This window comes from Cryptotermes secundus, unplaced genomic scaffold (assembly GCF_002891405.2).
Source record: "Cryptotermes secundus unplaced genomic scaffold, Csec_1.0 scaffold162, whole genome shotgun sequence".
Taxonomy (NCBI): domain Eukaryota; kingdom Metazoa; phylum Arthropoda; class Insecta; order Blattodea; family Kalotermitidae; genus Cryptotermes; species Cryptotermes secundus.
The window spans coordinates 1,190,941-1,213,078 of NW_019739943.1; the positions used below are offsets into that span (position 1 = coordinate 1,190,941).

General features: G+C 39.1%; 1 protein-coding gene across 3 annotated transcripts in view; it reads right to left on the minus strand.

Annotated features, from left to right (window-relative positions):
• Window positions 1–22,138, minus strand: part of LOC111872060 (terminal uridylyltransferase 7) — a 53,665-nt gene that overhangs the window by 14,434 nt on the left and 17,093 nt on the right. For all 3 annotated transcript variants that reach the window (XM_023865573.2, XM_023865572.2, XM_023865574.2), the window contains exons 8-14: window positions 17,503–17,694; window positions 15,394–15,815; window positions 9,131–9,281; window positions 6,893–7,080; window positions 3,134–3,352; window positions 950–1,096; window positions 295–372 (exon numbers count right to left, since the gene is read on the minus strand). In XM_023865573.2, coding sequence (XP_023721341.1) covers window positions 295–372; window positions 950–1,096; window positions 3,134–3,352; window positions 6,893–7,080; window positions 9,131–9,281; window positions 15,394–15,815; window positions 17,503–17,694 — 1,397 coding nt within the window. The remainder of the gene's footprint in view (window positions 1–294; window positions 373–949; window positions 1,097–3,133; window positions 3,353–6,892; window positions 7,081–9,130; window positions 9,282–15,393; window positions 15,816–17,502; window positions 17,695–22,138) is intronic.

Below are 22,138 nucleotides of genomic sequence, written 5' to 3' on the forward strand. Positions count from 1 at the left end.
CTCAGAAAATCTGGTAGTGCCAGGAATCAAACCTGGATCTCTGGATCTGTAGCCAGGAACTCTGACCACTAGACCACAGAGGCGGTCAATCTGTTTAACAATCAGCTGTTTGAGAATCAATCATGTTTTCAGGGAATGACCATTACTGAAACTTGGAGCAGACAGTATATACAAACATATGGGCCATTAGTCCATGTAAGGTTAACACAGTGGAGCTTGTATAACTCAGTCTGTATGGTGATAGGTTACGATAATGGTGAATACAACTGGTCATAAATTTGAACGTGAACTTACTACTTTGCCCAAGTCTTCATAGAAGTATGTGTCACAGCCTTCCACAAATCTCCGAGGTTTTGGTTGGGTTTCTGACAGCTGAAAGATAGAATAAGACTTGCTTAATTATTCTAAACTGACACAGCATCAGTGACATGCAATGAAAATTTGTTTTTAACCTCTTCTTGGCCACTGAACCAACTTGTCTCTTGAGGTAGTAGCTGCAGTCTGCCTTGCTCCAATCTGACCAACACTTACAGGCAGTTTTTCTACCACATCTCTAGTTTATTCTCTGTCCAATGACAAAAGATACATAACAGCATGCTATAGCTTATATTATGAAATGGAACAGCTTTGGAAGGAAGCAGTATTGGCCCAATCCAGGCATTCTCTCTGCATTTGCCTGGAGGGACTGAGAAAATCAATGAAAATCTTCGGTCCTGGCCAAGATTTGAACTGAGCACCTCCTGAAACTGAGTCTAAAGTGTTACCATTACAATAACCTGCTCAATGTACTGCTTGCTCTTCATATTTGATTTTCATTTCTTCTTACATCTTACCTCAGAACAGAGGTTTTTTTTGGTAAATGTCATTCAGTTTTTATGACTGTCTGAAGTTCTTGAACAGCCTGTAGCACTAAGATTAGATTTGAATTTAGTCATATAAATGTCCTCACCTCTTGCAACACTGGCAACACAGGAGGGCTGCACTGCTGAAGAAAATATATCACCATTAAGATGTAGGCATATGAAGAAAGGCTACCACGTGATGCATCACACATGTCACATACTTTTGCAAATCGTTTGAGCATGTATCCAAGCATCTGAAATACATTCAACAATTTATCTGATTTCAACATGTTTCACCATTTTATGTTTTTACAGTATGGATTGTTCTCCACACAATTCTGGCCATAATTGGGAACCTTTATTAGAAACTTTTTTATTTGCATCCACACATCCACTTCAATTGAAGATTTGAAGGATGCCAGTTACACATAGGCTTGTTGAAGATCTAGCTATCCTGGTCGGGGTCCTTCCTTAAATAGCTTCGTTCTAACCATGCAGCACACATCTAGTTGTACTGTTCTGTTACTGCGTTCTCTTGATTTGCTTCCATGGATACGTTAATTATGGAATCATTCCACAGCAATATGGTTCCTAGCAATGGCTGCAAAATAAGCATGTAGATGTTGCAATGCTTTGTTTAATGTGGGCAGTTTCCACAGATTCATTGAAATGCAGTTAGATATCATCATATCAGACCCACACATAAAACACCACGGACATACAGAGCCATTACTGTGCTACTGCTACTGCTACTGCATACAGAACTAATAAAGGAAAGATATACCTGTATATCCCAGCAGTAACAAGAGCAAAGAATCTAAATGTAAATATTTCTATCATTATATATTTACAAATATTTAAAATAACCAACAAAGATGCACTTTACATAAAATAATTTATAATTACTGTGCTTTCTAAGCTGGAAAGGGCCATTTGTGGCTTACTTTAAAGCTGATAACAAACAAAAAAAGGCAATTTTATTATTCTCATCAACTATGTTTTTCTGATAATACTAACAATAAAAATGGTACACACAATTCACTAATTATATGGAAAATTATACAGTGACCCCCAATTATATATTTCTTAAGTTAAGGTTTTCCATCACTTAACGCTAAATTTCACTGATCCCAAGACAAACAATCTCAGTGTTAAATTACCTCCATTCAAGATTTTCCTCAATTTAGTACTTACATCCAGTGCTCCCCAGAGAACTCCCAAATGGGCATTTCTCTGTATATGAACATGCAGTCTGATGACAATGCCCTAATGTCAAAACTTATAGCTGAATGCCTCATATTATGGTATGCTATATTATTAATTTATGAGTTCTGGGTTCCTCACAGCAATGACTACAAAGATTATTGTCTTCTGACATATGATGCCATGTAGTTTGGTAGATAGGAACCAAAGTTTCAGAGGAATGTGCTGCCCCCATCTTCAGGGTATTGGTTGATATGTACTGAACCATATAGTATCACATCCCAGAAAACAGTAAACTTCATATCATTAAGTGCTGTGTGGATGTAAATAAGCTTTTAGTAAAAGTCATTATTAATCACATACAACAGTAGCTTCAACAAAAATATAATGCATATCAACAATTAACATAAAAAACTAATTAAAATCATCACAAAAGATCTTTTATAATAAATAAAAGAATATCTGAATGGACAACATTATGAGTAAACTGCAATTCATATTTTAGATCATAAACCATTACAAGAAAGAATACAAATTTAGAGCACAGAGGGTTCAGTCCCACAGAAAACAAAAGATGTCCTTGAAAAGTATTGCAAGCAAAACAATGGGGAAGAAATCCAGAACGAGACCTAGTCAAACATGTAAGTTTCGGCAATACATCTACATTTTAGGTTAAAGAAGACTTTTAAAACATTTCATGTTCATTTAATTCAACAGTTAACCGATCATGATCAATACAACATTCTTACATTCTTGAGCTGCAAAAGAACTATAAAATTAATTACAAAAAGAATATATCAAAGGCAAAATCTTCCTCAAAACTGCATACCAGTCCATCAACAGTCTTTTTCTTTGGGGAGGGAGGAATGAAGTTGGTTACATGCACTGGAAACCCCATCTAGTATTGCCTGATTTAAGGAATTCAATCAAATATTCAATTTAAATGATCCACCAACCACATTATTAAATGATGTCCACTTAAGATTTTCCTCAGTTTAGTATTCAAATTCACTTATCTCAAGGGAAACAATATTTGAAACACCAGTTTCACAACAGATACTTATGGAATGATTATAATGAATACATACCTTTGCACGAGGATCAATCTCTGCATATGTTCTCAGTAACTTTGTGTTCTGCTGCCCAAGAGTGTTATAAATGCTTATATCCCCTTCCAGCTCAGAAACTTTATGGAAAAACTTCAAGATTGGGACCTTGGCTGTTGTGACAGGAACCAAGTTACTCATCACCCCAAGCTTCTTTAGCATATTTTGCAAGCCTTCTATTATTCTCACAAAATTATGTTCCTAAGAGAGGACAAAAATAACAGCCAAATATAATTCATTATTTCTCATTGAACAAGTTTATTCAGTGAGTTCTGATTATTAGCTTCCAGCCATTCTGAAGTAAAGTTGTCATCTCTACCTTAAAATGTCACACCAACTTCTCCCATATAAACTCTACCACCATTTGTGAGCCAACTGTCTAGCAAATGTGGGAGCCTCAACGTCTCACAACCCTGTGGGCCTGCATGGCCTGTTACGGGAATAGCTTTACCCCCTTTTTTTTTTTACACCTATATACCTATACCTCCCTCGTTGGTGTCTCCACCTTATCGTGGTGAGGGGGTTTGAGTATGCCAAGGACCCCGAGAGCTATACCAGCGGTAGCGTAGCTACTGGCAGGGCCTCCCTTGCTGGACAGGTCAAAGGGTAGGCATCAGACNATGTTTTTTTTAGTTATTTAGAATCCGGACAATGGACAAAGTCCAAAAACCCAGTATCTCTGTGTGTTATACACCATTGTCAGAACCTTATAGTATCTACTTAAGGCAGAAAGTTGGACAGTTAATTGATTTTTGGTTTTACCATAACATTTGAGGTCTCTCCCCTGGGTACTTCAACATTTTCTATTGGAGAACTTTTAAACATAATCAGTTTATCATTCAAGCAGTGTACATTTTATGTCAAACTTGGGTGTTTTCTCACTGAGCATTCAATATATAAGGGTTCACTTAATTACCTGTGTTTTCATCATGGAAAAATCCAGGTCCATTGATTTCTAGAGAAATAATAAATGTATGATTTCAGTATTTCACCTACCATCATCAGAAACATGAAAGAAGGCTGTCATAGGTTAAAATTCAAGGCTTAAATTCTTCTGAATACTATATCCATTAGCTGACTTCCTGAGTCCTTTCCATTCCTATACAACTTTGTTACAATTTCAAATAATTATTACTTAGCTTACATTACCTCATCAACATCTGTTAGCCAACTGTCTAGAAAATGTAGGAGCCTCGATGTCTCCAAATCGTATGGGCCACCATGGCCTGTTACAGGGATAGCTTTTTTTTAGTTTTAACCTTTAGCCATAATTTTCCTAACCTCTATCAAACGTGTAAAATTATATCCTGAAAAGCAGTATATACATACTTTATAAGTCACAACTTTTGGCCATGAAGCTTTGGTTAAAAAAAGAAATGTGTAACATATGGCAGTCCTTCGAGTGTGCCTGGTAACAATTCACTGTGGTCTATTTAATAAAGGTGGCAGTATCTATACTATAGAGCATACATGGCAACAAATGGTATGATGACTGATCAATAACGAGTTGAAAAAAAAGCAGTCATATGAGTAACCTAATTGAAATACTACCTTAGCATCTACTTTGAGGAAGCAAGCAAAACCATGAAAAACCTCAGTCAAGACAGCCAGTGCCCTGGCTGAGATTCAAATCAAACACCTCCTGAAAACAAGTATACAATACCACTGCTACTACACCAACCAACTTGGTGAAACTTGTAGTAGATTTAGTTTGCAAGAATGAAAACGTACACACAGCATAAGTCCCTCTCATTTCCACATGGTTTCCCATGACCATGTTACATTGTTTATTAAACTTCTGTTAGTAAAGAATGTAAAAAGTTTCAGAAAAATACAACCAATTATGAATTAATGCTGAATATTAGCACTATAGCCTTAAATCAGCTTTCATCACCATGAAAGATAATTCTGAAGCTGCAAAGTTACAACTCGCAACTGTGGCTAACCACAAATTACCTGTATCTACATCATAGTACTTGTAATAATATGAGAATACCAGTTCCAAACCCAGTGTCTCTCTTCAAATGCCATTTTCTTTGGTTAAGCAAAATGAAGGACACTGTTTGTATGGAATCATACCTGACAAATGTTGCCATAATGATATGTATCTCATAAGCAGATAATCTAACAGTTCCAAAAATATAAAAATACCTTTTATACAGTTTTTAATGTATAACTTATTATGTTGTTTTAACTTTGTCTTTTCTGTCATTCTACCTGAAGGGTGTACATTTTACTAGATCTGAGGTGCTCACCTGATTGCCTGTGTTAATAAGTAACTGTACTAGGACCAAAGATATCGATATCATCTTCAGCTGTTTTATCTCATAAGATATATGTAATTATCATATTTTATATTTACGTATATTTGTATTTGTTAACTGCATTTTAAGTATACCTTAATATTGAAATTCTGTGAAATGCATATGTTATGGTTGTGTTGTGTAGGCTTTTATGGGTTTAATTCAATCGATTGTAACTTGAACGATTTCCACTTTTTTGTGGTTTGATTGTCACTATGTATTTTTTATGACTGTTCTGTATGTGACTGAGTTCTATTTTATGAACTGTTCTTGTGTATGGTTTGATTTAATTGTGACTTGTTCTACATCCTAGGCTTGGCCAAAAATGATTTATTGAATTTAAGGGATAAATAAAATGAAATCTGTCAGTCCCATCTGTCCATCATGCTCTGTGTCTTGGAAACCAGCAATAACAGCAGACAAATGCAAACTAAAAAATCGTTAATTTGAGAAGAAAAACTTGGAAAATTACTAACTGTGCTGATACTTGGATGGATTTGAATGCAAGTCGACTTCCTCACCCATCCTTTCCCATATAAGGAAAGCGGGCATGATCATGATGACTATGGGTTTCATTTTGTAGTAACCATGGAAAGAAAATATGTTCTGAAGTTACAATGAGACAGCGGATGAGTCCAAGAACCTATCGATGTTAAATATAACGAAAATAAACAAATATTGCTCCTGAAACTGCAGTCACTGATTATTCTGCATGTGTGCACTAACAGATAATATGAAAATGTGAAGGCAATGGTATGTAATATAAATGGGTCACAAGAGACCATTTTCACATAAACTGTTTAGTCAAATCTGTTTTTAGAAGTATTTATTGTGGCACGTAGACCCATCTCTACACAGTCCGTGTGACACCTGCACAGCACAACAATGAAATAACTGTTGGAACAGTGTTTTTGTATGGTCCACGCCAAGATGTTATAAGTAGACAGGCACTGGAGTTAATGCAGTTCAGTTGAGTGAACCAGAGCAAGTTGGTTGGTGAGTGAGTTAGTTACAGGACTGCTGTGGTTCAGTCCTTGTGAACCGTTGCTGTTAAAAGCTGGTAGCTGAGGCACAGGGACAGTTTGGAGACCCACTGCCGTTGGAAGCAGTTACCAGGCAACAACAGGTGAAGACACAGCAGACTACAAACTGTAGTGAACTGCAGTGTGTGTGAATTAACAACAGTTATTTGTAGTTATTTGTAGTTACATTCTTTAAGTGGTTAATAAATTCAATTATAAATCCAAACCCCATCTACAGTCACTCATACATATGACAGCATATTTATATCTGCAAACAATGACAATCTCTTAATTGTGAATAAAAGTAAAACAATAAGAGTAATAATAACAAAAATAAAAACCTTTTCTTTATAGTTGGATAAATAGGAAAAATGCATTATGATGTATTCACACAGACTAACTGTAGTAGATCATACCTTGCCAGTTTCACTGTCTGTGAATGTCAGACAAATATCGATGTCAGATTTCAGTAGTCCAAACCCATTGCATGAAGAACCAAACAGTTCCAATTTTGCAGTTGGATAACACTGCACAATATATTCCTGCATATCCAAGACAATTCTCTCCCGTTTCTCCACTTCCTCTGGTGTTATTGACCACTTTGCTAAAAAGTGAATAGCCACAATTTATTTTAAACCTTTATATGCTGGGGATAACATTTAACTCTGTGCTCTTGGCCTCTTGGCTCATAATTACTCAAAACAGAATGTTTAAAAATTCCATCACTGAGAAATATGACTTGCAGGAATGATTATGAGTTCCAAACTATGCAAATTATATCAAAATTGCATAGGAATGGAAATGGCTTCATTCATTCATTCATTCATTATTAGACGGGGTGGGTTTCCCCATGCACTTAGACCAGTTATTGGTCCACTGTGCGTCCCACTTTAATTTCTACTGTCGCCATACCCTTCCAGTACTGGTGCTCGCTATCAGCCCCATTCTGCCAGCGAGGTCGGCCCTCTTCTGGCAGTGGTACCCGATACTTCCCTATCTACCTGAGGCATTTGAAACTACTTGGGTGGGAAACTTGCCTAATAATTTTGCTCAGAGGTCTCCTAGAGACATGAGGATCTTTTACGTGCCGTAAATCTACGACACAGGACCCACGGCTTAAAGTCCCTCCCGGAGGACTTGTTCCCTGAATTTTTCGCCCTTTAAAAATCCCACGACCTCTGCCGGGTTTGAACCCGCGTACCTTGAATCATGAGGTGGGAACGTTACCCCTAGACTACGGAGGCCACATGGAAATGGCTTGGGTAGACAACTAATGGATAGAATGTTCAAAAGAATTTAATGTTTGAATTATAACCCCTAACAAGTTTCTTTCATGTTTCTGGTGATGGTACATAAAATACTGAACTCATACTGTGATGTACTGCTAGCCAATGGCAGGAACCTTTAAATGTAACATCGAGATGACCTTGACTGGATGGATGTGGTGATCCTTACTGAGAATCTGCTGCAAAGATGTGATGCATGCCACTAGTTAGTATTGCACATGAGCAATATACAGTAATAGTAATACCAGATGGTGTTTCTAGCATTGTTTCAATGTTATTATTATTATTTTGGAGGGGGTGGGTTTCCCCATGCACTGCGACTAGTTGTTAATCGATTGTGCATCCCCCTTTAATTATTCTACTAGTCGCCATGCCCTTCCAGTACTGGTGCTCGCTATCAGCCCTGCTCTGCCGGCGAGGTCGGCCACCTCTCTGGCAGTGGTCCCCGATACTTCCCCATCTACCGGAGGAACTGGAAACTACTTGGGCGGGAAACTTGCCTAATAATTTTGCTCAGAGGTCTCCTTGAGACATGAGGATTGTTTATGTGCCATAAATCTATGACATGGGACACACGGCTTAAAGTCCCTCCTGGAGGACTTGTTCCCTGAATTTTTCCGCCCTTAAAAATTCCATGACCTCCGCCGGGTTTGAACCCGCATACCTTGAGTGATGAGGTGGGAACGTTATCCCTAAGACTACGGAGGCCGCTTGTTTCAATGTTACAGGTAATGTGTTCGTACATTTCTATAGGCAAATAACCAGATCATCTTTGGCCAGTGTCCATAAGCATGTGCATTTGTCTGTATGGATTGCTAGTCTCTCTCTGTAAATTCCATAACATACAGAAAAGTCCTCAATCACTGCTTAATGTAATATGTATATATAATCTTACTTACTTACTCATGGAGCTGAGCCCATCTTGAGGAGCCGCCAATTCTGCAGCTACTCAAGAATTTCCCAACATTTTATGGAACCTGAAGGTTCATTATTGTGTTCATAAGAGCCCTCCATTGGTCCCTTTCCTGAGCCAGATCAATCCAATCCATAACTTCCCATCCTCTCTCTCGCTAAGATCCATTTTATATTGTTCACCCACCTATGCCTTGGTCTTCTCAGTGGTCTTTTTCCTTCTGCTTTCCCACCAATATCCTATGTGCATTCCTCTTCTCCAAATTTGTGCTATATGCCCTTGTGACCTCGTCCTCCTTGACTTGATCATTCTAAATATACTTGAAATGTTTATATAACTGATGTATAAAAATATTTGTCCCTTCTGAATTTTGTTGACAGGTAGTTTACTGTATTCCTAGGGTCCAACATAATACATATTTGTGCAATACAACAAATATTTGTCTCATTTCTCACCTAGAATATGTGCACACAACTTATCGAGTACTTCCTTATAGCACCCTTCCATTGGTGGCAAAGTTGTGTCAAAGTCAGCCAGTTGCTCTTCTTTGCACTGGTCCTTACTATGACCTTCCTTCTGGCAAAAACTGCAAATTTCTGGAAATTCCTGAAAAAGGTTTCTAGAGATTAACATTTGTTTGTAAACAAATATCTTTCATAACATTTATAACACTGAACAGGTTGGAAAAGTCATAATGCTCTAGACTTGTACTTGGCAGATGCTTGGTTCAAGATTTTGTCAGGACAGGACAGGTTATTTTTTCTGTGGTTTCTTCAGTCTCTCCAGGCAAATGCTGTCATAGTACCTCGATTAGGCCATGATTGCTTTCTTCCAAATCCTTTCCAGTTCATCATCCATCAGTCATCCTATTATCTGACATTATATAGTCTTGATACTTAAGGTGTCATTAAATAACCCACAAAAAAGTTTCTGACAATAGTTGATTTTAAGAAGACAGTATAACAATAATTATTTTAGCCACAACATTTTCATGCAAATTTGAGTTTAGTACACCATACTTATCCTTGTTTCAGGACAAAAATATGAATGCAAGTTATATGCAAATCAGTTTGATCTCATTCATAAAATGCCAGAGAAGTGATGTCCTCTTTTAGAACACATAGTTTAATACATAGTCCAGTAGTTCACATGGCTGTGCTGCTTCCACAAAGTTGCATTTGCCAGGATGATTGAGGTACATCACAATAAACCTCAGTCAGAACCAACCTCATTAAAAGAACAATGTGGTACATATTAACAACACATATGAACATACTGTAACGTGTTTAGCCCCTGAAGATGCCATTTGGATTGTTAACTGGTTTATTTAACAACCTACAAGTCTTGGCTACAATTAATTATAACACTGTTACAGGTTTACACAATTTACAAACCCTACACACTATTCTATTCACTCTATCTTCAGTAGTTGTCACGTATTAATTACGCAGGAGCTATACAAGTGTCACTAAATTCCACACTCCCAATACCTTCTCAGCTATCACAAACTATCACTGATTATCACACGTTCCGGTATTCTTCTTTCTGTGTTCATGATCCGCACTGTGTCACTCCTCATCACAAAACTCACTACTGAATAGTGTTCGCTGCTCCTTATTTAGCCTCGGCATGGACAAGACAGAAAACAGTTATGTGATAGGTACCGCTGTTGCCTGACGTCGTGTTTGCCGATAGCCTAGCAATGCTGTCGGGAGTTTACTGCTGCATAGCAACTGTGGCATCCCCCGCTACGTCACTGCTGGGAAAGGGGGCTGAGTGTTGACTGGCCTGTTACCGTAGCAACGACAGAGCCCGATGTTGTTACGTCACCGCTGGCAGGGGAGGGGATGTCCTACATAGCACGATACGTCACAATATTATTTTCCCTTAAAATGCAGTTTTAGCAGAAACACCTAACAGGGCCTTAACTTGATGAGGCATGTCATATGAAAGATATGACTGACAATATGTGATTCTCTTATTGCAAACATTCCTTCATCAAACCTTGGCTTATTTTTAATTCACTGGAATTTCAGCACAACCATTTAATTCACACAAAGGAAATGAATTTCCTATGAGCAAGGCTCCTCAGTTTAAATATTTGATCACAGGTATCAATTCTGAGGGCAGCAGTATTTAGCAATCAGCCATGTGAAAATACATCAAAGCAACACAAACATATTTTTTTTTTTAATTTTTTAACTGTCCATCTAACCCCAAAATCTTCTCCAGCCAATTATCCCACATAAAACTGTGAAGTTCAAAAGTACAGAGACCATCGTCAATAGACCATAACAAGTTTTACCGTGAAGAAATAAATTCATGTGTGTGTTTGGAATAGTTTTGTGTGATTTTGTATATTAGTGGGGATGTAACTGGAGGTTTTCACATGCCAGTATCCACCTGGCTGCACATCCACCATTCTGTGACAGCCTATCTGCTGTGAAGAGTCCCTCCACTCATCAGCATCCCCCATTTGATCCTCTTTTTCACCACCACTTGTAATACAGCCCTGACTCTGGGGTTTTATATTCTTGAAAGCCAAAAGCTACTCGCCATCAAATAGCAAATTACTGAGATGCATAAGAAGAGGCCAATGGCAATGGAAATGGTGGCCACTAGATAACACCTCAAAGGAATTTTCAATTACTAGATCACTGAAAGCCTCACACAGTAGTTCTTCGTATCTCTTTTTGTGACTTTCACTCTGATGGTCACCAGGCTACCTCACTAGGGTCACACAGTTGAAGAAAATCGTTATGTTATACCCGAAGCCTCAAAAATCTGTTGTATATAGACAAAAACATCTCACTGTATTACATTTCATAAAAAAAAACAATACTTTCAAACCAAGAAAGCTGTTCAGATGGAAAGTTACAAGTAATCTTAATAAACATCCATTCTGGCTACTAAAGTGCTTAAAAAAGTTAGAGCTGAAGCCAACCTGTTAATAAACTGGGGTGACACCACTGCATACAAATCTAATTATACAGGTGGTATCTGAATGTAAGGAAGCACTGTTACCATAATATAAACTATTAAAATGTCTCAAATCTATTAACCCCACAGCACTGGCATTTAAATATGAGAGCTGTTAAGTGGCTGGAGGTTAATACGTGGTGTGTTCAAGAAGTATCGAACCTTCTTTTTTTCCCGCGTAAACCAATGAAGCACAGGAGGCTCCCCTCGGTGGAGATGTGGAGGGGACATTCATGCGCAGTCGTGAATTTTTTCCCACACGCGGAAAGCGTCAGTCACTGGCAGTCGGCCTATGAGTGAGGACGTGTAGTGAGCGCTCGTTGGATTCCAGTAAGGTGTAAAATGATAGAACAACATGAGCAGTGATATTGCATCAAATTTTGCCAAAAGCTGGGTGATACCCAAGAGGAAACCATTAGCAAGATTCAACAGGCTTTCGGGGATGATGCCATGAGCAACTCACGGATAAAGGAGTGGTACAACCGCTTCAAAAATGGCTGCACATCAGTGGACAGCGAACCGCATTCAGGCAGACCCTCAACAAGCTGAAATGAGAATGTCATTAAGCAAGTGTGGACTTTGGTCATGGAGGACTGTCGTATCACAGTCCGAGAACTTGCGAACGAGATAGGGGTAAGCATTGGATTCGTACATTCAATTTTGACCAAGAATTTGGGCATGAGGAGAGTGTCCGCAAATTTGTACCGAAACTGCTAACAATGGAGCAGAAGCAACACCGTCTGGAAATCGCACAGGACATGCTGGACAATGCAAACAGTAACACCAACTTTCTGAACACCGTGATCACGGGTGATGAGTCTTGGGTTTATGGGTACGACCCGGAAACCAAGATGCAGTCATCACAGTGGAAACATCCGACAACCCAGAGGCCAAAAAAAGCAAGGCAGGTCTGCAGCAATGTCAGGGTCATGTTAGCTGTTTTCTTCGACTCCCGTGGGGTTGTGCATCATGAGTACGCACCACAAGGCCAAACCATCACAAAGGAATACTACCAGGAGGTTCTTCGTCGTCTTCGTGATGCTGTGCAGCGCGAATGACCGGATCTGTGGGGAGCAAGAACTTGGCAGCTCCATCATGATAATGCACCCGCCCATTCTGCGCATCTGATTCAGACTTTCGTCACCAAACACATCCCTGTGGTTCGTCAGGCTCCCTACTCCCCCGACATGGCTCGGTGTGAGTTTCGGCTATTTCCCAAGCTGAAAATGCTGCTGAAAGAACCCAATTTGAGTCAAGAGAAGACATCATGCGGAATGCGACAGCCTGGCTGATCACCATTCCAAAAGACGCGTTCCAGAAGTGTTTCCAACAATGGTGGAAGTGCTGGGAGAAGTGTGTGCATTACCAAGGAGACTACTTTGAAGGGGATTAGGGTTTTGTACCTTCAAATCAATAAATGTATTTCTGCCGACCAAAGGTTCGATACATTTTGAACACACCACATATTTTGTAAATGTCCACTAAATTTCTGCTTTAAAATAATTTCTTTTTCATAAATTTTGAATTATATGACATGTCATAATAAAAATTTTACTGAATTTCACGGACTTATAAACTTACCTTATAATACGGGTATGTTGTGTATAATGACGGAATTAATGGGATTTGAAGTTGAGGTTTGTATGGTAGGTCCATCTAAAAATGACCCTTCTGCACATTCACTGTCCCAATATACAGTCTCTCATGCACACCACATAATTTCTCTGTGGTTTTGCCTTCTTTCTGGTGGCAGGTTAATGCTCCAGGAAATGTCATTTTGAGATTCTTTGGGTTGTGGTTCAATTGTTGGATGGCTGTGTACACAATGAGGAACACCAGAACAATATTCTTCCATGAGGCCTCGTTCCATTGAAAGCCTAAATTTTTGAGAATCTATGTTTTTTGCTATTTGGGAGTGACTAATATATGACCACTACATTATGCATACCTATAATAAGTAGTCTCTTGAATAATTTCAAGCATCACTTGGTTACCTTTCTTCCATAACAGCAAGTACAGCTGTAGCACTTGATCTTCAGGTCCACCCTAAACAGGTTGACACTGTAATCACACGCAACTATGGGCTTCCTGTTTCTTGGTTCATTTTATTTACAGCCACATGCTTTTCACATCTGTACTATGTAGATATCATAAGCACTTGCTTCTTGTCTTGCCACACAGGAACCGCTACACCTCCTGAGTGTTGACCACAGTGGCCCCTTTTCTTCAATTTCTTATTCTTCGCCACAGGAGGAACAATTTTCATATTAGCATGTAAAGTTCCAATAGAGTCTCATTCTTTTGTGCTTCCTGAACTGAACCAACTCTGGTGAATTACAAAAATTAAAAGAAATCCACACAGTGTGTCCACGATCAGATCTTCTGACTGCTGTAGTTTTGTTTGTTTCTGCAGTCACGAACTAATCTGTTAGTTCCACGCCTTTTCCAGCCATGTGGGGTATGTATTCTCTGAGAGACAGACAACCTCTCCATTCAGACATGGATTTGTTTATCACATTGCTCTGATTATGAAGATATAAATTTTTGAACTTGTTATTCAGATGCTCAATGACTGGATAAATTCTGAGAAGTTCTGGATGTCTTTGAAATTAATTTTGGTTACTGTTATCAGAAAAAAGCATAAATTTAATTATTACCTCTAGTGTTTCCAGACGTAAAGTCTCATAAAAAGAACAGACTGACTAGCAGATGGTCTTCGCAAAGTATGATTTAATTGTAGGCTTTTTACAATGCCCATCAACATAAAGACAGTGAAAACAATATGCATTTTGTCCAATGTAACATCTTCTCACATCATAATCCTAGACTAAAATGTGAAAGGGCTGACACTGCAAATGCCTTGTAACATCCAGTTCAGCAACGTCAAACTGAGGACTATATGAAGACGTTTCTCTTGAAGTGGAGAATGAGCCTGTATTTTTTCACATAAACTTGACACACTTCCCAACCATATATATATATGTTTTATTCTTGCTGTGCATCTCTACCTTTATCACTTTCACTATCACATGGGTCACCAACTGTGTGCATTCACTACCGAAACCCTGCCATCATTTGAACAAAATCCATCCATATTTTCATCATAAAAATTTCATTCAGAACTTATACTTGTTGAAAGGCCATGCCATAGCTCAAGCGGTTAGTCGCTGGCTTCCCACTGTGGTGGCCCAGGTTCGATCCCAGGCCTGGTTAAGTGCGATTTGTGGTGGACAAAGGGCGCTGGGGCAGGTTTCCTCTGAGTACTTGGGTTTCCCCTGCCAATCTTCATTCCACCAATTGCTCCACATTCACCCTCACCTATCATCTGGGGCTGGTACAATAGGCCAGAAGTGGCCGCAGTACAAGGGACTTAGTCCCACCCCACTAGAAAAAAAATATGCATATACTTGTTGAAGCTCTTTGAGGGCAAGATCTGATGACAGGCCAGCTGTGCTTAACTATGAGGTCATGTATTTGTATTCAGACTGACCTGCTCAGGAGGAGGAAATGGGTTACTGATACACGAACAGTGTGTTCATTCATTTCACAACAGGCTAGTGCAAAACTTATCATGCTCAAGTAATATGTTCCTTATTTACAGACCACAGAGCTTACTCTTGCGATATAGGTTACACTATGGATACAGCAATTAAATGCCAGATGTATCATGTCAAACCATGCTGATGGGTTAAAAGTATCACGCAAATCTCAGACTAATAAAAATGTACGTAACGAATACCTGATTCCCAATGAAGTTCTCACCATGAAACTCATAATGCAGTGGAGTGTTGCCGAAACAAGAGTACGTTTCTAGTGCTTTCGGGAGTGAAACTGAAACAAGGTTTGCACCCATTTTACTGTCTCCCAACGAGGTTCTTCGGAGTTCTGCTTCTACCTCAGATACAGTTATGATAGCAGGGTTATCTTTGGTAAAATTGCGATGATTATTAGTTGCATTCTTGATAATCTTCTCTGCAGCAGAACCTTCTGCACACGGCATTGTGTCTGGTACGTCCAATGATATGCTATCAAAAACAGGCCCGGATTTTGTACGGAGAATTCCAAAATACTTGTATGTGTTTCGGAAACATTTTATGCAGTATTCAAAGCATGCCTGAGTGGCCATGCTTCGTGTCACATTTCGTTTTGGCAGGAAAGGATCTGAAATAAAAATCCTTATAAGTAAATCAAAGACAAAGCATATCCAGCAAATGCAACGATGAATTAAAATTTGATATTCTGGGGCGGGTTGTAATGTGGCATGGTTGAGTGCTCCAAGCATTTTAACACTTTGCGGACCAGTCGCATAATATTATGCTGTTGCTTTTAAACATGGCGGACCGGTTGCATAATATTATGATTTTAGGACACGTTACGTTGCAACACATTATACCTTGCTCTGGTGCCATGCAGATGCATAAATGGTGCGTAATAGACTTCCCGAATATTTGCTTAGTAGTCAGTAACATGACCTCGCTGTTTTCCTATCCTAATCCAAAGGAAAATGCCTTTGTTCGTCTTCAAGCTGTATGTACCAGGCAGTAAGTTAGTAGTGCAATATGGATCAAGGACGAAACCGGTTGAGACCAAGCGATCTCTCGGAGAGCAAGAAAGTATGGCCTATGAGTTTGTGTAGTTACTGAAAGCACTTCAGGCTATATTGGAAATCTAGAAATTTATTCTGGTGAAGGCAAAAATTACAAGAAATTATTGTTTCCGTCTTGGAACCCTATCTTCGTCAAAATTACCATGTCTATCAAGACAAGTATTATAACAGTGTGGTAACTGCAAAATACCTTCTTTCGAGAAAAGTACGTGTTTGAGGAACAATTAAGGTGAACAGAGGCCTTCCTCCAGATCTGAAAGAGGAATGTAAATCCCTGAAACGTGGTGAAACCACATTCAGGAGGAAGGAGGATATTCTTCTTCAGTCCTGGAGGGATACTCGTGTTGTGAATATGATTTCCACAATTCACAATTCGAGCATGGTTGATGTTCAAAGGAGATATGGACAAGTAAAGAAGCCGATCTGTATATCTGAGTATAATATATCCATGAAGGGAGTTTGATAGAGCCAATCAATACTTGGCCTATTATTCTCTTCCTAGGAAAACAATAAAGTGGACAAAGAAAGTTGCCTTGTGGCTTATAAATTGTGCCATTTTCAATTCATTTTTGGTTTACAAAAATCGAAATCCTGACTTGAAACTGAAATGCAAAGCATTTCTGATGAATGTGGCAAAGGCCTGGGCTACAGACCAGAGTGAGACACAGACTTAGTGCAACCGGGCCCATCAACTCGCACCCCACGCAGGCCTCATGTGGACACCCCTGGGCGACTCTTGGGTGATATGCGGAAACATACCCTCGTGATAATTGTGAAGAGTGAACATTCCAAGGGGAAGCATCCTTCTAGGCATGGCCGTGTTTGCACAGTTCACAAAAAAAGGAGTATGACTGTCTACATTTGCAAGTTCTGTGTAATGCCACTTCACAAAGGGGAATGTTTCCAGAAATATCACACTCTCAAGCACTTCTAGGAGCACTGGTAAGTGTTCTCCAAAAATTTTAGTTCATAAAATTAATTAGAAGATTTATATTAATTTTTAAAGAGAATAGTGCACAAGTTAGGGTAGTAGGTTTAAAAATGCTGGTCCCCAGGGTGATTTAAATATTTAAATTGCCGGTCCGCAAAGTGTTAAGACCACAGCAGTAAACAGGGGGAAGCAATAATATTGGCTGCATTTATTTCTAGTACCTACTGATGATGAAAGTGGGCAGGCCCAAGATCTTTCTGTTTGAAAAGTGAAGAAGAAAATTTCTTACATACTGGCAAAGGAACACATACCTTTTACTGCAATTTTCCTTCCAGCCCATCTATTTTCATTGTTGTGTCGTAAAAAAGGGGCTGACTGCTCTATGCAGACAACCCTTCTCGAGGCATCAAAGTCCAATGCATAAAATCGGAAAAGTTCCAACCACAGCTCACCCAACGACATTGTATTCTCAGATTTCCACACTCCTTCAAGATCTTTGGAATCTAAAATCAACAATGAATTAATCAAACAATGTTCAAAATGTGGCAGAGGGAATTATTTAACAAAGTATTTAAATAATGAACACAAACACAGTGAAACCTCAATAAAGTGAGTACGGCTTACAACAAGAACTCAAATATGGGGGGGGGGAGGAGAAAAAAATTCGAACTGTTGATTTTTTAATGTTACATACATGGGAAACCATTGCATTGCTTTTTTTCTCCATACTTTCAACATAATGCACGATTCCTTATTATTTTCCTGTAACTTTTTTGCACAAACTGTACCTGCAGCTTTATTTCTGAAGCTTAAATGGCTTCCAGTCTGTAAAGGTCCCGTTAACCCACTCTGTCCTACCCTTGTCTAGGAGAAAGTTTGCATTCCAGAATCTGAGAGCAGTTTACCCCATCAAAGTTTTAACCATTCAGACTTGAATTTCCTCATCATTCCAGTGATTTGTTTCATTGTGTACTGTGTTGTTTGGCTTCTTTATATAGGCACTGTGCAATATCTTCCCTTCCTTGTCTCACAGATTTCCTTTTCTTCTTCAGGTTCCACTGATCCTTTAACAGTGATATCACACAATACAGCAATGCAAGTGTATGTCTGACAATAAAGTTCATGAACTCATTCCAATAAAAGTGCTACATTCCTCATTATGGAATATCACTGTGATTGCTTTCAAAGTACTCCCCTTATGAAGAAAGCCCCTATTCCACCCTTCAAAACAATTTTGTAACTGGTTTTGTGGAAAGGCCTTCAGAGCTGCTGTCATATTACTCCCGATTTCATCAGTGTCATCAAAATGCCTTCCTTTCAATATTTCCTTTATCTTCAGGAACAGAAAAAAGTCACTGGGCTCTAGATCTGGCGACGAACAGGGAGGGTGTTCCAGCACAGTTATTTGTTTACTAGCTAAAAACTTGACTCACAGACAGTGTTCTTTGATGAGCTCTTCAGGGACCATTTTTGCACACACACTTTCCTCATGTCAAGGTCTTCAGTTAAGATTTTCCTGTTCCTCTGTTGATGTTCGCTTGCTCTGCTACATTCCTGACAGTCAGCTGACGATTTCACACACAATTTGATGAACGTTTGAAATGTTTTCTTCAGTTTTGCTTGTTGCTGGCTGTCCTGATCTCTCTTTGTCAGTGACACTTCCTCTTCCCTCAGAAAAACGTATCACCCATTGTAAACTGCTGTCTTCTTCATAGCATTACCCCCATAAACTTGCACTAACATCTTTCTGTTTTTGCTTCCACTCTTGCCAAGTTTAACAAGAAATTTAATATTCTCTCTGATATTCTCATGATGGTATACCAAAACACACTCAGACAATAATAGATGCCAATCAGAAAGAGACTGCCATAGATCAACAACAACACAGCTGTGAAATGCTAATATGATTCTCATGATGGTATACCAAAACACACTCAGACAATAATAGATGCCAATCAGAAAGAGACTGCCATAGATCAACAACAACACAGCTGTGAAATGCTAATATGATTCTCATGATGGTATACCAAAACACACTCAGACAATAATAGATGCCAATCAGAAAGAGACTGCCATAGATCAACAACAACACAGCTGTGAAATGCTAATATGATTCTCATGATGGTATACCAAAACACACTCAGACAATAATAGATGCCAATCAGAAAGAGACTGCCATAGATCAACAACAACACAGCTGTGAAATGCTAATATGATTCTCATGATGGTATACCAAAACACACTCAGACAATAATAGATGCCAATCAGAAAGAGACTGCCATAGATCAACAACAACACAGCTGTGAAATGCTAATATGATTCTCATGATGGTATACCAAAACACACTCAGACAATAATAGATGCCAATCAGAAAGAGACTGCCATAGATCAACAACAACACAGCTGTGAAATGCTAATATGACATCATCAAAGCATACTGAGGTTTCTGTCCACTGCTGCCATGGCAATCACACGGTGGAAAGTTCGCGAACTTTATTGTCAGAACTCGTATGTTTAAGATTTTGTCCCTCATCAAACATCTTTATTTTTTTTCCTTGGCACTACAGCCCCAGTGGGCCTGGGCCTAGGCCTACCTCCATGAACTTTTCTGTTCACTTCGGTTTTTCTAGATCTTACACATGCTGTAGGACTCCTTGGGTGGGTGATCAGCTTGTTGCAATCATCAAACATCTACTGTGTTTTAATTGGTGCCAACTGCAATTTTTTTAACCCCTAATTACGGCAATGAAACAGGACAGATTAGACATGAATACATAGTTGTCAATAATAATTTGTGTGAAGTTGGCAGATCATCAAAAAATGAAACAGGAAAGTGATACAGATTAACTTTTAAAACACTGTTTACAACACTGAAGGAGACAAAATGAAACATATACCAAACCCAAACAAACTAACATTGTCCCACCCTTAGTTTTGGTAAAAGCTGTTTGTGATTTTGGTCTGTAACAATGTTACGAACATGACATGAGACCTGTGGTACCAATATATCATCATAGGTGTGGGAACTATGGATGGTACAAATCTAATCAGTGTACTTTATATGAGTTATTTTCATTACAAGTGTGGTAATTCAATGGGTTAGAAAACTAAACAGTTATGGGATTATGCACAGTTTACATGTCACTAACATAAGAGTTTGGTTAAATATAATGGCTCTTTACAAACTGTTTCTTATGTATGAAGCATAAAAAGTTGCGTGTAATCCAACCACAGCATTGAGAACAATGTGTAATGTAATGTACATAAATTAAGTAAAAGTGAGATTTAAATGCTTCATATGTCAGTCTGCGACTCTCATTCAGTATGTGTGACGCATTTATTCTCACATGTATGCATGTAAATTATGGGTGGAACGTGGGTGTGACAGGCATGCATCACATAATGGTTGGGAATTCTAGGGCCCTTTCACACTTGTAATGATGACAGAAAGCAGACAATCATGGCACTGTCTGTTTGCTCCTACATTTGCAGCTGCCTACAAAACTCGAACCAACATCAGACCATCACAGACAGCTCGGAAGTCTCTATGTGAGCAACAGACACTGACAGATCAAAACCAAGTATAAGTGTGCTGGTGAGGACCTGCAGCAATTTACCCATCTGACAGGGCAGCAGGAGTCAAGTCGTGAGACAGAAAAATATGGGTCATGGGTCCTGTTAGGCCTGAAATCATGAATGACTCTGCTGGCAGGGACCAGCAATAATTTACCAGACAGACAGAACAGGACAGTATAGCAGTTACACAACTCCCAGAGTCATGAGACATAAAAATATGGTCATGAGTCCTGCAGGGATCCAGAACCAAAACAATTGTGCTAGTGAGGACCAACAGCAATCTCCCGAAACAAAAGAAAAAGAAGAAGAAGAAGAAGAAGAAGAAGAAGGAGGAGGAGGAGGAGGAGGAGGAGAAGAAAAACATGAAGTCGGGATTAGTGAAGACACAGTATGCTGAGAAGATTTTGTGTGTGCTTGCAGTGAGTGGGGAGTGTGTAGATTAGTTAAAGTGTTATAGCTATTTGCAGATTCATGCAACAAGCATTCAATAAATTCACTAGTCAATCCAAACCTTACATCTAGCCACTAACATGAGACAATATGAATGGACATTTTACTCATTAAAGATTACTCATAATTAGCAGTGGGCTGTAAGTAGATGTTATGCAAGTTTAAGAAAACCTTCATGTTACATGATCCTAATGACAATGTAAAGTAAGTAAAATAATCCCTGTAAGAGGCCGTGGAGACCCATAGGGTTGTGAGATGTTGAGGTTCCCACATTTTCTAGACAATCGGCTCATAGAGGGCTGCAAGGTTGGTAAGACTGCGGTGAGGTTGTCAGCTTTACGCACCTGCCGCCCTTTACCCCCCAGGAATCTTCCTGGTACTCATTTCTGTTAGTGGCTGAGTTGACACCATTGCCATAGTGCGGCTGGAAGGATTAGGTCAATTGAAAAAAATCCAATAACAATGAGAATGCTGAATTATTCTTTGCCATTTTTATATTCCCATAACTATTCCAAAAAGGAACTTTGCTGAACCCACATTTTGATTCGGACCCTAGTACCATATTGTGTTATACATAACTTTAATATACAACTAGACATAAGCAAGGAATGGTTATGGTAAGTTACATAATGAAAGAAGTATATATATATATTTTTTCCTTGGCACTAGAGCCCCAGTGGGCCTAGGCCTACCTCCATGAACTTCTCTGTTCACTTCGGTTTTTCTAGATCTTACACATTCGGTAGAACTCCTTGGGCGAGTGATCAGCTCGTCGCAAGGCCTCTACCTATATACAAATACAGAAAAACGCACACACACAAACTAAACATCCATGCCCTGAGTGGGATTCAAACCCACGATCCCGGTTTCCAAGCGAGCAAAGACAGTACATGCCTTAGACTGCTCGGCTACCGTGACTGG